The 16883-nt window shown below is 41.4% G+C and overlaps 3 protein-coding genes across 3 annotated transcripts in view; 1 reads left to right on the top strand and 2 right to left on the bottom strand.

Moving 5' to 3' along the window:
- Positions 1 to 37: 37 nt before the first annotated feature.
- LOC124071752 (inverted formin-2-like) lies at positions 38 to 7515 on the bottom strand. Its single transcript, XM_046412614.1, has 19 exons — positions 7295 to 7515; positions 6898 to 7039; positions 6654 to 6786; positions 5783 to 6403; positions 5208 to 5353; positions 5020 to 5081; positions 4831 to 4933; positions 4628 to 4713; positions 4411 to 4511; positions 4248 to 4318; positions 4054 to 4161; positions 3896 to 3966; positions 3680 to 3800; positions 3410 to 3574; positions 3090 to 3192; positions 2836 to 2988; positions 1671 to 2546; positions 1334 to 1387; positions 38 to 594 (listed from the first exon to the last, which is right to left on the bottom strand). Exons 2-18 carry the CDS (start codon positions 6985 to 6987, stop codon positions 1335 to 1337), a joined length of 3063 nt encoding a protein of 1020 aa, XP_046268570.1. The 5' UTR covers positions 6988 to 7039; positions 7295 to 7515; the 3' UTR covers positions 38 to 594; position 1334.
- Positions 7291 to 13466, bottom strand: inf2 (inverted formin 2). Its single transcript, XM_046412618.1, has 5 exons — positions 13230 to 13466; positions 9144 to 9545; positions 8491 to 8606; positions 8107 to 8266; positions 7291 to 7328 (listed from the first exon to the last, which is right to left on the bottom strand). Exons 1-5 carry the CDS (start codon positions 13300 to 13302, stop codon positions 7291 to 7293), a joined length of 789 nt encoding a protein of 262 aa, XP_046268574.1. The 5' UTR covers positions 13303 to 13466.
- A 3088-nt stretch (positions 13467 to 16554) lies between these two features.
- dnajc17 (DnaJ (Hsp40) homolog, subfamily C, member 17) overlaps positions 16555 to 16883 on the top strand; it is a 30019-nt gene continuing 29690 nt past the window's right edge. Inside the window, exon 1 of the mRNA XM_046412336.1 lies at positions 16555 to 16771. Coding sequence (XP_046268292.1) covers positions 16691 to 16771 — 81 coding nt within the window. The 5' untranslated portion in view covers positions 16555 to 16690. The remainder of the gene's footprint in view (positions 16772 to 16883) is intronic.

Here is a 16883-nt window from a genome sequence, read left to right as displayed (position 1 = left end):
ATTATCTGGATGAGAGGATTGATTTAAAACAGATAGCTGAACAGTAAATTCACTTTTATTAAAATATGTTTAACATTAAAATTTACAATCCTTTAAATGCTGTGCTTATATTTTCCATTAGAGATCATTTGGTTAATATAAAGAAACGAAGACAATTTTCAGGCAGTTTTGTTTCGATGAGTTAAATACCTTGCACCAAACACTGCATCTTTCTTTCTTCTGATGCTGAACAGTAAATAGAGCTTACAGCAAAACACATTCACTGCATATTTATACAACAAGTATACAAAACATATAAAGCATATTCAACTCTTTTGAATTTTTCTGAATCAAAATCACTCATATACACAAAACCACAACTCATGTACATAAAGTGACACATGAACATCCATGCTGTGAAGATCCCAGCATCAGGTGCTTTTACTCTTCTTGGTCTTGAAAGACAAATCATTGCTAAAGGAAGACCTCTGCATCCCCCCGAAGGAGTCACAATTCTGTAGTCTCACAAAATAAAATATACTTCAGTCCAGTTCAGAACTCCAGTGTGAAATTAGCATTTTCTTTTTCCTCTCGATTTCCTCTTCCTGGTGTCACCTAGGAAAACAAAGACTAAAATGAATAGTCAGAATCAAAATATATCTAAATCAAACACTTTAATACCTTTAAAAGTTATATCTACAGCTTGCAGACATGGCTACATCAACTTTAAAATGTTTTGGGTTTTTTTTTTGTTTTTTTTTTTAAAAAGAAGGTAAAAAGATTTTTAATGCATTTACATCACATACAGTATTCTTCAAAGTCAGACCAACAAAGCCCGGTTTATAGGAAGCACACAAGACTGTGTTAGTATTAAAACAGTCCCAGCTGCAGATTTGGGGGAATGGACAAGAAAATATGGACAGAGAGAGACAAAAGTGACAACTTTCATGAAATAAATCAGTCCACGATGACTTCACAAAGACTTCACAAACTGCAAGGCTGTTTGAGATCAGAAAACTGATGTTCTATTACTTTGCCACTTGCTAAAGAGGATTAATTGCTGCACACAGAAGTACTTTTAGCATTCTTCTTCCCCTTAGTTTTATGGATATTAGAAGCACCTCAAGACACATTTGGTCATTTGCTGTTAAGAATATGGATCAGATCACCACTGAATTGGAAAAGCATTAAAGAGAGAGCGAGTGTTAGAAGCTGGACAACAGAGACAAATGAAATTCAGATTCCAGTTAGACCAACAAATGACGTGTTATTTGGGACAAAAGCTTTGACGGTGATTGAATTCATTAGGATGATGTTCCTGCTTACAGTTTGCCATCCCATCGATTTGACCTACCTCACTGCAACACACAGCCTTTTTTATGTTTAGTGTGTCCTTTCCCACTGTTACCTTGTGTTTCGGAGAGTCAGAATGGAAAACAGAGTATTCAAACAAACTGACCATATTTAAATCCACTCATTAAATCTGCAATTAAAGCACTGCCCACACTTACACTTTAATAAAAAGCATGTTATCATGCAAAATACTTATGAATATACACTAAAACAGCCCATACAAAATATATAAAAGGTTAAATATAATAAAAACAAAACAAATAAGAATTTCCCCTTACGACACATCAAGAGGCTACTATTCCAAACATAATTTTTATTGAAGTTAATGGAGAGATTACCTTGATTACTCTTCTTTTTGTTTCGTTTAAAGAGGCTCTGCTGTTTCTTTGGTTCAGGCTTAAGGGATGAAGGCACTGCTTCAGACACTGATGGCAGATCTTCTGATTGCAGCCCATCCGGGACGTCCCACCCCTCGATGCCCTCACTGAGTGCAGTCACATTACTTTTAGTGTCAGAATGTTTGTAACTTAGGACCTCATCTTGACCAGGCGTTTTTACAATAATGTGTTCCCGCTCTTCTCCACCACCCTCTTGTCCTACATCCTCTGTTGAATGGCTAGCTTTATCGCTAGTTTCACCTTTCCTGTCTTCAATTTTATTGCTTTCACTACTCTGTGTCACATTGTCTGTACTAGGTAAAAGGCTTTCCTTGGTCTCAGCGTTCACACTAATGTCGGCTTGCTCTTCAGGCATCACCTTCTCAGGTACCAGGCCAGAAGTGCCATCTAACACAGCCTCTAGCAGGTCTGAATCTGTGAGGGAAGATGGGCTGAGGACGCTGGACTCAGTCGAATCCAGTGAAAAGCCATTTGTGGGTAGACATGGCTGGTGTTCCATTTCAACCTGAGGATGACATTGTGCCACATCTTGCAAAGACACTGCAAGTTTCTGTGAGTGTTGCCTGTCCGACAGCAACACAGGTCTTTCCAGGGGTGTCTGCATCGTCGTGGCTGCTTCTCCTGGGAGTGTGTTGGGAGGTACAGCTGGTCCGTCTTGCCCCACACTCTGCAGTGCTGGTGGAGCCTCTTCTGATGGACTGATGAAGCCGTTCACTTCGCCTGCGCTGGCTTGGTGACCCTCGATCTGAGGTTTGGTGGGAGCGGTAATGGTGACCAATTTTACGGCTTCTTCGTCTACAGGCTTCGCACTTGATCCTGAGGGTGAGAAGCAGGTAGTGTTTATGGTGAAGGTAAATACATTGTAGGGCCATTATTAGCTTTGAAATGAGCCAATCTGTGAACCAAGATGCATGAAGATAAAATGCTAATGTAGCCCGGCAAAGCAGCTGTGCGATGGAGCTAGCATTGCAAGATGGCACAGGGTGTTCTAGCACAAATAAAAGGAGCCTAGATAAAGCAGCAAAGCTGTGTTGTCGCTTGCAGCTAAGTGGCTCAGGAGCGGAGCTAGGAACTGCGGATGGAGGCCACAGTCTCTTGTCCTTACCAGATGGGCAGGTATCCCTACGCATTTCACTAGAAGGGAGGCTTTCCGAATCGCACCTTGGTCTGGTCTTTCTTAGGCTGAAACCTTTCCTGATATCCGCGAGGAGGTGGTCGATGATGCATCCGTCGTTCTGTGGCACAATGCCTTTCTTGACTGGTAAATGAGAGGTGAAAAAAGGGATTAAAATGCATACTTGTCACCTTGGTTAAGAGTTTCTAGTACAGTGAAAGAAAGGATGGCTGTTGACAACATACTTATTTTTCCATTCTCTCCCTTCTGTCTCTTGGACTCTTCCTCTGCCAGCTGCTGCTTTCTCTTCTCAGCCTTGGCTGCCTGCTCTCTTCTGGTTTTGTTTTCCTGTTAGCATGAAAGTCAGGATTTCACTCACTGCCATGCCAAGCACACACTGTACATAGCAATTTGTCTTTGTATCATTTGGGCAGACATATATTAACATCTTCCAGTTTTCCATAGTATAATGATACCCGTGTTCTAAATATGACACTAGCCCATAGCCAAGAGTGATGCAGTGTATTCATGCACGCAATTATAATGACAAGCTATCATCACCGACCTTCAGTGCCTTGATAAAAAGTCCTCGGAAAGTCTTGATGGTTCCAAAGAGTTCCTCAAGTGACAGCTGATTGGCGTCTTCACACAAATATAGTGCTAACTCACACTTCTTCTTCTCAATTGCAGTAAGCCTTTCACTTAAGCCTCGACATGCCTCCAGACATTCCTATAATGGAAAAAAAAAAAAGAATTTCATTCCAGCTTTCAAAAACAGTATAGATTTCTCAAACTCTGGCTCCATTTGCAGGCACAGCAGAGACTATCATCTTACTTCAAGAACTTTTTCATATTGCTCCTTCACTTCTTCCACAGAGTTGGAGACCTTCTTGGCCGTCTCATTCAGTCGCTTTAGTAAGGCACTGGCTTCAGACTGAATAGAATCTAAATTAACTCTGAGGACAAAGTGTAAATATGTCTGTTAAATATCCACTGAGACAAATCAAAAAGGATGACTGTGAGCTGAAGTAGATGTGAAAAAATTCTATACCCTGCTGCTTTATCACAGATCTCTATTTCATCTGGCAGCACCAGCAGCTCTGGGTGGTTTGCCTCTGCTTCCTGTACAAAACAAGGCACACAGAACATAATTAAAAAGGTCCTAATTAAGGAGGAATAAAGTTATGGCAGCTGTGAGCCAGTCTCTACCTCCAGGATGTGATGAAGCAGCGTAATGCGGCCCTTGTTGGCCTTGGTCTCTGTAAGCTTAAGCAGAGAGCTAATCTTGAACCCCTCGGCGTTCCCTGTGTGACTTCCCTGGAAGTAGACCAGTGATTAAAAATGCAAGCTTTGTCTAAATGTCAGCTTAGGTAAAATATACATGAGACAGAAGAGGTTCTTACATAGTTGAGAAAATTTCCAACATCAAGGATAAGCCTGCAGAAACTGGGCAAGAGCGCGCTCATTCTGAGGGCTGAGAAATGAGTTGGGTTGAATTGGATAGTTGGGGGAAAAAATGACAGCTACAAGAATGTGAACAGAGCTGAAGACTCAGGGTTTACTTACACTGGCAGGCCTCCTCCACCAGCTTGACTTTAGGTTTGAGCATATCCAACACTGATGAAGTCTCCTCACACAACAACATGCACTCAATCCTCAACTGATAACTGGGGAGTCAAGTCAGAAAGCAAAGCAAATAAGCAGCGAAGTTTAACAGCACACATGTAGCACATTCACAATTAACAACTCAACCAGAACTGGAGTTAGGAAAAAAAAAAGTTACCATGGCACAGTGAGGAGGGAGGTGTAGAAGCGATCAACATTTGCCAGCTTGTCTTTTTCTCCCTGGTAGGACTTCAAATTTTCAATCTAAATACAAAGAAAAACAAGACAGTGACTCACACATCTGCCATTTTAAAGTGACCGCTTAACGGCGGATAGGTGTGTAAAAAAGGTCTATATATAAGGATGAAGGAGAGTACAAACCTCATGCTTCTCTGGCAGGAGCTTTAGAAGCTGCTTAAGCACTTCTACATCGAATTTAGTACGGTCACCATTCTGAATCATGGCTACAAAGTCTTCATTTGTGCTGGACAGAGAAAAATTAGAAATTTTAGCTAAAAAAATGGACCAAAATGTATTAAAAAAAAACCAAACTAATGTGTGATATCTTACCATTTGAACTGCTTTAGGAATATGTTCAAATTCAAGTTTTTCTTTGGATCAATAAATGTAATCTATATACATATAAAAAAAGAAGAGAAGTTAGAGAGGCATAGTGATTATTCAGCTTTGATAATCAGGTGTGTTTGTTCTGAGTGATACAGTTCTGAGGAGCCGTGTCAAGTGTTGACCAAGCACACCTCTTTAGGCTCCTTCTTGACAGGAGCAGCTGCCCCCTTGTCTTTGTGCTCGGTCACCGGGAGACAGAACAGCTGCTCGATACTGCTGTAGTCCGGCTCCCGAGGAGGAGGCTCTTTCTGAACTGAGGCCCACATGGAGTGACCATCTGTGTGTGTGTGTACGCAAGAAGAGAAGAGAGGAGCCTGTCACAAGCTCATGTGGCACCACTATGTATCAACATCACACCAGGGCTGAAACTCATTTCAAAGTTTCCTCTCTTAAAAAGGCAGCACTCACATTAAATTTTGACTGAATGTAGAACAATTGTCTGTTTGGTTATTCAGTGTTACATCCCCATCAACTATACTTCACACAGGTGCCTTTTGGTAATGTCTTCACTCCCATTTCCCATGATACTACTCTATTTAAGCATATGAAATAGCATGAGTAATATCTTGACTGAAAGAAACAGTTTATACTTTGACTTTTTTTCATGGCATAAATCAAAGTTGGGGTTTGCTGCCTTCATAAAAGGTAAATGAAATGTTGTCGTTAAAATAATTTGCACCCTCATAGGAACGTTTTATCCACTCACCAGTCACAGCGCGGAGTTTCTGCCAGTTAAGCTTCTTCATTCTCAGGGTGGGGCATCGGTTTGCCTTTACAGGTGCAGCGCACCCAAGGGCATAACTACTCTGAGCCATTATCATGCCAGGTGGAGGAGGTGGTGGAGGTGGCATACCAGGTAGGGGAGGTGGTGGTGGCGGTCCTCCACCCATCCCTGGTAGGGGTGGAGGAGGTGGTGGGGGAGCCATGCCTGGACCGCAGGGCAGTGGTGGTGGTGGTGGTGGCATTCCAGGCAAAGGAGGTGGTGGTGGGGGTCCACCAAACCCTCCAGGTAGTGGTGGAGGAAGAGGAGGAGGAGGTGGCGGAGGAGGAGGTGGGCACTGGCTAGAAGGTTGCAGTGGGGGCCCAGTCATACTAGGGTTTAGAGGAGGTGGGGGTGGAGGGGGAGGGGGTGGTGGAGGAGCGGCACTCAGTGGCTTCTGAGAAGATTTAGTGATACTTTTGTCTGACTTCTCTTTGTCCTGATGATCCAGATCAGTCTGTATGGCCTTATCCACTTTCACCAGCTGCCCGTCCAGCTCATGATGACCTTCACAGCCTTTGGAGAACATGAGCCGCTGCATGATCTTCTCAAAGGACTCCATCTGAGCTAGAGTGCAAATCCAAGCACACAAACAAACACAGACACACCATTTGAAATGACTTCCCTCACTCTAGCAAAAGCTTTCAGTCATCTTGTCAACAGGTGCCTCCATGTCATCGCTCTGTGCGTTCCGTTTCCCAGATATACACGCCCCTTCACACATGAATTACATATGAGGCCATTATCTATCTAGCCATTAGCCTCTTCAGAGCGTTGACTCTAAAGTGAATGTATTGTTGCTTTAGTGTTTACTCACAGTCCTGGGCCAGCAGTATGGCTCTGTTAGTGATGGCCTCCAGAGCCAGCCAGATATCAGTGCGGCCCGGCCCGAGCACCAACAGTGTCTGCAGGATGGACAGCAGCTGGAGAGAGGCTGGAGAGCTGCTCACCTGCACACACCGACACATGCATTGGCACACAGTAAGAGGGCTTAGGGTCTGCAATTTACCAGTCTATCTATCTATTTAGCTCTTAGTGGCAGATGATACAGCCAGTCAAACCTTGTTAAAGAGGGTAGTGAAAACCTCCAGGTGATCACTCATGTCAATGCCCCCATAGACCCGCAGCAGCTCCTCCTCATCTTCAGCCATTGCCTCTTCAAAAGCTTCACATTGAATAATCAAGTCTTCATCCTCTTGCTCCCTGCACACCACCCACATACAGATCACTTCATTACATTTAAATGCCATTTTCAGTTTTGTGTAAGGCAAAGGCAAGAGATTTCTCAAATCACAGTCATTAATAGACAGAAATTGCAAACAACTTCTTCTAAAAGCACCATTTACTTAAGGTTGCAATTATTATGGACTAACCTTTTCAGTTGAATGTTTTAAAGCAAAATATGCTTTGGAGATTAAACAACTGACAAAATCAAATGTGAACACAAGGAAGGCTCACCTCAACTTTGGCAGAACATCAAGTAACTGAAGCCCTGCAAGACAACAATAAAACACAGTTCTGAGTATCACTACACTTAATTATCAGTTTTTAAGAAAGTCCATCCTAAAAAGGTTTCTAACATCTCTCCATGGCAGCATATGTTAGTTTTTTGAGAATTGGCAGGAAGTCACAGGTGAGCAATCAAACAAAAGAGGAGTTTCCATGAACGGTTGATTGGTCCAAGGTGGTGAGTGGCACTTTAATGAATTTAGAAAGCTTTATAAAGCTGCAACTATGGCACATTCATCAAGCTCGGCAGCTCACTGTTTAACATTGATGCCTCATAGGAAAAAGGTTTGATCAGTCCAAGGTTAATCCTATTTTTGTCCAGTATAAGCTGGGACTCCACAGGGTATAAGAGCAAATAATCCTCTACAGAAAACAGATGGATGGGTGGATAGTGGGTTTCATTCACTCATTTTTTAACAAAGACATTATCAAAATCACACTAGATTAGTGTAATTTAATCAGTATTTCCTTTAAACTTAGCTTAACAGTCACTGGCTATGGTGTAAAATGCTTGAATACACAATGATTTATCCACTTGAGGTTTGCTCAGTTCTTGGGCGTTTTGTCAAAATGAGAATGAGGACATTAGGACCTATTCTTAGACAGACCCACTGACAGAGATATTTGTAATAGAGCTCCTGCTGATGGCCTGCTTACACTGAGAGCAGAGGGACACACTGTTTACCACAGTGTGACCTTACTCATGATATGACTCTAGACTTCTGACTAAGTGTTAAACAGTGCCCGATTAGGAAACCTACCAATAAACTCCTTCCTCATCTTATCTCTCTGTCTGAGGTCATCTGTCCCAAAGATGAGGGCGTTGATGACACTGAGGAGCGTGACCATGTACGGGACGTTATCTGTTGCCTGGAGCTCGTTCATGATCACACTGAAGCGATACTGCTGTGTCTTCACGCCCTGCAGGGGAAATCAAAGCGAATGTAAGCAATAACCTTAATATCATTGAGGAAGACGGCATCTCTAGGATTTACAAATAATAACTATGCTTGCAAATCACCACTAGAGGGCACTGTTATGGTATTAATCACTCAGAGCGAAGATGTAGGATCATGTGAGGTAAATTCCACAGTGACTTAATTTTCCAAAAACAAAGTTAGAATTACACAAGTTCATCTACTTGCCTTGTAGTGGTCCAGGGCATCCAGGGCCAGACGGTGGCCGTCTGTGGAGAACATGCTGAGGGCAGCGAGCAGCTCAAAAACTTGCTTCTTCACCATGGTGTTTGAAGTGTCCAAGGCTGTGGAGCATCATGATCACATACGTCAATTTAGGACGAGTGCTCATATTTCCCATCTGTGTCTCTTAAAGCGAGCCCCTATACCTACTCTTTTCCCCCCTTTGTGTCCAAACCTTAGCGCGATGCTTTGTTTCTCTGCTGTTTAGACAACTCAACTTGAACTTTGCCCTCAAAGATGTGGCGCTGTACTGTAGATAAAAATGTGATTGTGTGTGTGTGTGTGTGTGAAGGTGGGGAAATCCAATATTCACATGACACTACATTTTTAGGGATGTTCAGAAGTCACCATAAAAGATTCATCGCTGTATATAAAGCTCAGTACATGACTGGAAAATTCAGCTCTGCAGAGTGAGTCACAGAGAGCCTTTTAGTCGGCTGAGTTATGACTGATTTAACAAGACATTACAAATGAGTGAACGGGCCGATTTACATATCCTGACCAAATTGTTCAACATAATAAATTATCTTCTCTGTGAGATCAGTAGTAATCATAAGAACACTATGTGGAGTGCAGTAGATGCGGTGGGTGTGGTCAACCTTGAGAGAGCTTCCGAATGTATCCCTCATTCTCTATAATGAAGTGGATCCCTGCAGAGGAGTTCATGACTGCCCGGACGCAGTTGACGCATGTGAGTTGGAGAAGTGCGTCGGCGATGCGAGAGCATCCCCTCCCTGAGAGCCGGTCCAGGGCTTCCAGGAGGAGATCCAACCCACTCAGCTCCAGGAACTGAACCATCCATGTCTGGTCGCTGCCCTCCAGGCGACGTCTCAGTCCTGAGTAGTTGACCACAGTGGGGACTTGCAACAGCCTGATGCACAGCTCCGGATCTGCACTTTCTAGGTTGGCCTCCTGCTGTGTATCTGAGTCTTGCGAGGAGCCCAGGCGACCCCTGACGGCTGCCCACTTCTTTTTCCCATCTGACTTCCCTGACATGATGGCTGTGTAGGAAAGAAAGGAGACACAGCTTTGTCACTGTTAATGGGGGACAACTGTGTAGCTATTATTTTTTTTTCTTTTTTGACTGCAGATGTCTGTTTGTACTGATATCAATAAGTTTGTCCAGTATACAGTGTTGTCATTGCTATCTATACCAGAGGAAGCAGGCCAAAACAAGGCCTTATCAGAAAGGAAAACAGAATTGGAAATGACAGCTCAGCACTTCTGTAGATGTGTAAAAGGTATGTCAGCAGTCCAGTCATTGCCAGCTCTGCCAAACATTCCTACTAAATCCTGCTTGAAAGAAAAGAGACTCACAGTCAGCTCGTCAAAACTGTACAGAAAGCCATGCTCAGTGTTGTCTAGTTAGTGCGTACGGTGGGTTATGATGAGAAAAAAAAAAGGATTTTCAAGCTCATCACTGTGATATAAACAGTGACAAACATGCACAAGGCTCAGTTAAAAGCTAATGTGTAGCAACAAGAGTACAGGAAGAACTTTTCACAAACATCATACCATATCTGACACCGACATGAATGCACACATTGATCCCACAAATGCCCTTTTCTGGTACAACCCCAGAACACAGGCCCCTCTTTTACCAACTTGTCTCACGCCCAAGCTTCTAAAAACTATCTGCTGTGATGCATGTAACTAGTATAAACACGTTCCCACACTTAGAGCCAAGAAAAAAAAAATAGAGAAAAGAAAAAAAAAAAAAGTAAGAGTAAAACCTTTTAACAAAAAACAACTTTCTCTCTCTACTGCTGTGCTGTGATCTTTGGTGGCACAGCACAAGCAACAGCATGAGTAGTTCCTCTGTCTCTTCTGGTTGATTGCACTCTTGGTAAAAGATAACACATACAGATGAGGCACTGAATGATGAGCATGAACAAACAGTGCTCGGCAAAAAGGTCACCCTAAGAGTCAGCCAGGAAAGAATTACAGCTTTTACAAGTAGTCTACTTTGTCTCATTTTTGCTTGCATTGTGCTTATTTTTGCTGCTTCATTTTGACTCTACATACTAGGAGCTTGATAAACTGAAGGGAACAGAAGCAGTGACTTGTGAAAAATCTGTCTCATCGCTCTGTAGAGTCAAGGTAAAACAAGGCTTTTCTTTTCTCACATATTCTGGCAAGGCATTCGTCAGTTCTGACTGCAGCATTTTAGTCCTGCTGCCAGTGTGAGAGTGTTACCGTGGCAGCAAGCAGGCAGACAATGGTGTTTTACAATAGGCCTTCTCAGTTCTCTTCAAAGAGCTGTCTTCATTAGCCACAAAATGGATGGAATTCTCTCTGCCCCTGTGTCAGGCTAATAAGAGTTACGCCAAGCAACCATTTAAAACATCTTTTGATTCAGAGCGCATTGTTTGTTCATGATCAGTGTGAGTTGGGAACAAAAGTTGCAAGTTGATACTTGTCATGTGGATAATTTCCACAGAAAGTTGAGAAAATGCTAGGGTTTGCAATTTTGTAAAGGGGATTCACATCCTGCAAAGCCAAAGCTATGACACTTGGGGAATGAGGAAATTGTGTTTATATATGCATCATGTGCGCTTTCCTCCAAAGCCGAGCTCAGGAACTTTACAGAGGGAAGGAAAGGACTTTCCTGGGACAGGAAACTTGGCTCAAGATAAACATGTTAGTGTGACAGCTCATCATTTCAGTTCCTCTTATGAAATTTCAGTTTCATTTCAAGGGGTTTGAATGGATGTACCAAACATCTGGTCACATGTCAAGCAAAGATCAACTGTGATGGAAAAAACATCAGCATATTTCTTTGTGCACTCCTCAAACATAAGCAACTTTCATTCTCCGACCTTGTCTTCCACAGCTCCCACATGCACTCCTAATAGCAGGCTGATTCACTGCACACAGGACAAGCCCACGCATCTGTCCTCTGGTTAAGTCGCCCACACAGCAGCCCACTGCTACTGTACAGCATCAACACTTACGAACATGCAGAGACATCTCCACTGATTTATTTCCTCTCAGACGTACGCAAAGGATCTCAGCAACAGCAAATGAGTAAAATAGATTAAGAGGGTATTCATAAATTGCCATGGATAATTTTTTTCTCTACATTATAATTTTGATTGACATACCAGATATAGTTACAGGATGGATGTATTATAAAATTAAACTGCCCTTTTTGAGAGCTGCAATCAAATGCAGATTTTAGGGTACTCATGTTGACACAGAGCATATGTTGCTTGCGTGATTACACATAATTTTTACAACCTTTTGCAGAATGATTAATACAACAGAGAACATCTGGTACACATTTAACTGTTATCCTATCCTGCACTCCTCCCCTCTCTGCTATTTAAGGGAGTGACCGTCCGACTTTTCCTGCAAAGTCTACAAACAAATTTCGGAGTTGAAACGTACCTTTCAGCTATAGTTTGCTTTCCTTTATTCTCTGACTATGTGAGGATGTCTTCAGCATTTGCCAGGCTGATTTACAAAACGACAGCCCATATGGTCTAACATGTAGCCTTGAGACTGGAATTTTCTGTTCAAGTGGATTTGTGGCAACAGTTTTTTTTTTTTCATAACAGCCTTCTTCCCTCCTTATTCTGTCCAAGGCATGGAGGTTCAGACTGAGCTGTCGAACCAGATCCACAGGATGGCACAACAAGATCAGAATACAATTACCAGTTTATCCATTTCACGTTATTCACAGGTCCAGTATGATACAAATAACACCCGAAATAGCCACATTAACGGTGCAACATCCTTACTTTCTGAGGCGGGCTTTCCCCAACATACCATGGCACATAACGGGACTAGTCAGCTTATTGTGCCGAGTTAAAGACACCAGAAAAAGAAAACGCAAATTACTTTAATTGTTACAGCCCATGTCGCAGTTCAATAATACATCTTCTACAGGCAAACCACGATACCTTACCTGGTTTATTCCATAAAAATGCACTAGAAAAATCGCGTCCTCTGATGTGTTTCAGACGGGGGGGCTCTTTGCCATCACCAAGGCAACCTTTTCTTCCGTCAAAAAATGAAAAACGGACCCCTGAAAATTTCGGCACTGTGTGGCAGGTATGACCCTGTGTGGAATGCGGAGGGCACCGCTTTCAAATCGCTACGGCCCCTGAGCTTTCACTTGTGAGACTGACATTGTCATAACAGAAACATTAGTGAGCTAAAACATCCGGTCAGAACTTTCAGTATAAAAGACATGCGTCGGTAAGATAAGGCAATTGACATATGGCAACAAGATTTGTCCTTTTTGCTGGTGTCAGTTATAAAACTGTGAACATAGCTGAACACGCCAAAATGCACAGACTGTGCTTTCAGTACAAATACAATAAAAATACAATACAATGAAAGTTGTAAGTTATGACTGATTAAGCTACGAAATAGGCTATCAGTCAAATTAGTTAAACTGTCCCACCAGAAGTAAAATTTTGAGAAAGTTAGATGGCAAGATAAGTTAAAGAAAACAGGGCATCACTCGAAAAACAATAGCGTGTATAATTATAAAACAACTCAAAGAAAACAACAAAGAAAACAATACAGTTTGCTAAATAACATCAAAACTAGCCCAGCATAAGCTAACGTTAACTGACGTGGAATGTAGCACTAATTATAACAGAAAAACTCATTTAATATCTCAAATTGCACAGGCATATCCTACACAAAACAGGCGCTATATGGAGTAGGCATACCTCTATAAAATGTTCCAAACAAGGTATGTGGATAGTAGTCAGAAGATGCCTGTCTATATTTGCTTGGCCACATCTTGCTATTATATGCTATTGCTAAAGAATGTCAGTTAAACTGCTGCTGCTTTGAAAAAAAGGAGTTGCTGGTAGCAACAGCTCATTAAACTGAAAATAACTGCTGGAGGAATAACTCCAAAGTTGATTCCTCCAAGTATATTTCATTGTCGTCACACTCAGAGAGATTTCTTGGTCAGTGTTTTATTGTGAAGGCATAACTGCCTAATTTCCAGTCTTAATGTGCCTGTTGTTGTCTGGCTTGAAGCTGTCTTTGATGCTGAATGTAGCCAGTTGTTTAGGCCCATTGATATAAAAATCTATGTTGTGGGGTCCTCCTCCCACACTCCCTGTCCCATCAGCTGTATCCCAACCTCAGGCAGCAGGCGCTGCTGGAGGCAAATTAACTTAGGTTCTTTAATTCTCCAAGTCACTCTTGACAATGAGGTTATAGGAAAATAGGTATACATGGTCTGACTGCCCTGAAGAGTCTTGTGGGGCATTATTATATATAGATGCAATGGCACACCTTCAACACATAATCAAATATAAAGTATTTACATATATTGTGTTTACATATCTTTGGAGGAATTAGGAATGAAAAATCCTCCCAAAAGCACATTTATATATCTATTAACAGTCGGATTCTATATGCCAATTTGTAGCCTATAAAGTACCAACAGAGAATTGAGATAATATTTTCATTAAGTTTTTAATTATTTAGGATTTTAGAGTCAAAATATTCCTTAACGGACAAAATGTTCCTCGCTTAAAACCATGAAGGAATGCAAAGCTCATTAAATTCATTACTGTCTTGAGTGTGTTTGCATTTCTCCTTAAAAATATACTGTGGTTGCTGTTTGTCAACACAAACGTAAGCAACTCTGAAGAAAGATGTTAGCTGACTGTTGAGTCTCAATCCAAGGTCATTATAAAGCCACCAACCTAACACGTTGGTATATCTTTCTCCTGAATTATTGATGCACTGAAACGTCCTGCACACCACAAAATACTAAGAAAATGAGAAAATAAAAGAAAATGCAGAAAATACAGGAGGGGGCAGAGTCTCCGCAGATACAGACACCACCAGTACTGTGCTTTGAAAGTTGTTATCAATTCCTCTGTGACTTGAAGGTAGTTAAGTTACTAGAGTTTCACTGCCTCAAAGAATGGTAGCTATAAGATAATTGTATTGTTGCAGTGCTTAAGGTCCCCCGAGCCAAAGTGTCATCAACAGAACATGTTGCTAATGTATAGGAAACTGGGGCTTCTATCAGGGAGACCACTGAGAAATCAGCAGTATGTATACTCAAGTTACAACACCAAAGGATATGCAGGATAGCTGCATTTCCAGTCTATCCCAGCCAAAACAATGGTTACACACGATACTGCTTTGTTTAAACTAAGCAACAAAAGCTATTGAACAAATATTATCATGAATAGTCCATAGCTGCCTTGCTGAGCTAGTTGAACAGGACAGATCATGAAGCCCATCAGGTGGAATTGAGCTCTGACTATAAAATCAACATCATAGTCATGTCTCCATTTATGGTTCTGTATACATGTGTATACAACAAATGATTTTCATCCATGATTCCAGGCACAAACATACCCATAAACGGCTGCTACTCCTGCAAAAACTCTCTATTTCTGGGCCTCTATAAGGGTGTGTCTTGTGTCAGTCATTACAGGATTTAGTCCTGCTGCTGCTTTGTCACATGTATCCTGGAAGGAAAAAAAGGTCACTAATAGTGACATGAGGTGCTGAACATACTAAACTCTCCAGAAGGCAGTAAAACTCTTCCTGATGAACATCCTGAAAGAGGCCAAGCTTTTTGAACAGCCTGAGGTGTTTGTGATTATAATATTTCCAAACATATGACATATTACTCATTCATAACCTTTAAGCTACCTACTGGATTTTAGAAAAGCAGAGCTGCTCTAACGCATGTCAAGACACATTCCTGATACTGCATCATCATGGATCCCACTGCCCAAAGGAAATGCTGCAACAACGGATTATTGTGGTGAAAAAAAAAGAAAAAAAAGAAAAAGCTATGTTATCACTAAAACACAGTTAAACGCATATCTGGAAAACAAAAAACACCAGTTCATCTCTCTTTTGCATTTCACAGCCATTGGTATGTTTTTCAGCCAGCTGTGTAATGATAATAATGGTGGACAAAGATGGTCTCTACTGAATTATTACATTTCTTCTCAGGTATTCCTCATCATATGGTGATGCTCACCAAGGACACAACTCTAGCCTTCAACCTGACTGTAACCCAGAGAAGCCATGAAAATTTTTAGCTTGTGAAAGTGTAGCTACAACAACTAAATGCAAAAGAAATGTTCCCAGGCGAAAATGTCAAAATGTTTATGTTTTACAGTTGGCACAAGGTGTTGTCAGGTTTAGTCAGCTAACGCAGAAGCAAGCTACACACATGATTCAAATGTAAACAAAGGTGGAGCTTAGCTGGCCAAAATAAAAACACAGGATGTAAACTGTGGTCTATTGACTAGCTAATGTAATATGCTGAAATTATACTAGCACATAATTATGGATGTTTGTGTTGGCAGATTTACAATAATGTAATGCATAATTACTGATCAGACTTTGAGGTACCGTTACATGATTTGTCCACCAGAGAGCACTCTGTGCTCGTTACAACAACAGGCAAAGTGCAACCGGACACATGGGTAAGAAATGTCAACTATCACAACCATCTCACACACAGAGTTGAGGGGACCTTGGAAAATATGTTTGTTCGTGTGTTCATTCAGAAAAATAATGAAGATCATCCTACATCCTTTACTGTCATTTTTGTTTTCAATAATGAATATTTGTTTCAGCCTAAAAAATGAACATAAAATATCACGAGTCGCGTTACAGTGAAGTTTGTTTTTGACATTAAACAACTAATGAAAGAAAAAAAAACTGCCGATAAATAAACATAAAAGGAGTGTCAATGAATTCATGAATATAACTAAGATTTATGTGCCACGGAGACAACCTACCTACCTAAGTAGTACCACGGCGCAGTAAAACATGACATACCTGCTGATTTACCGCCCGTTAACAGCCCATACAGACACTACAAAGAGGTTTAAATGTGTTAAAGGTTGAGTTCTACAAAACTCGATGTAAATGCGATGGTAAAAAACACTCATAAAACAGCATTTCTGCATTTGAACTATATCTTCCCAAAAATAAAACGGTAGAACAAAAACTACATTTCCCAGGTTTTTGCATCGCATATCCTAGTTGAAAGGTCGAGAACGTCAAACATACGTCATACTCATGCGGCCAACAACTGAAGCTACACAAACATTTCTATTAGCTAACCCTCAACACTGTGTTAACATTTGTTATTTTTCTGTGTTTGATCTGTAGCTCGTTGTTGGCAGAAATGTCCGGAAAGGCAAAGGATATCCTACAGATGGACCTCTATGGTTTACTAGGTGTTGAAAGCACTGCAACAACGAAAGAGGTGAATAATTTAGGTTGGTAGGTAACTGTTAAGCTAGTTAGATAACCAGCCGTTTGTGGAGCTTGTAGAAATGTGTGTGTGTTTGTATCGTTTGTGCGTGTAGAATAACGCA

Source organism: Scatophagus argus, chromosome 15, assembly GCF_020382885.2.
Source record: "Scatophagus argus isolate fScaArg1 chromosome 15, fScaArg1.pri, whole genome shotgun sequence".
NCBI lineage: Eukaryota > Metazoa > Chordata > Actinopteri > Scatophagidae > Scatophagus > Scatophagus argus.
This window is presented reverse-complemented; position numbering and strand designations above follow the sequence as displayed.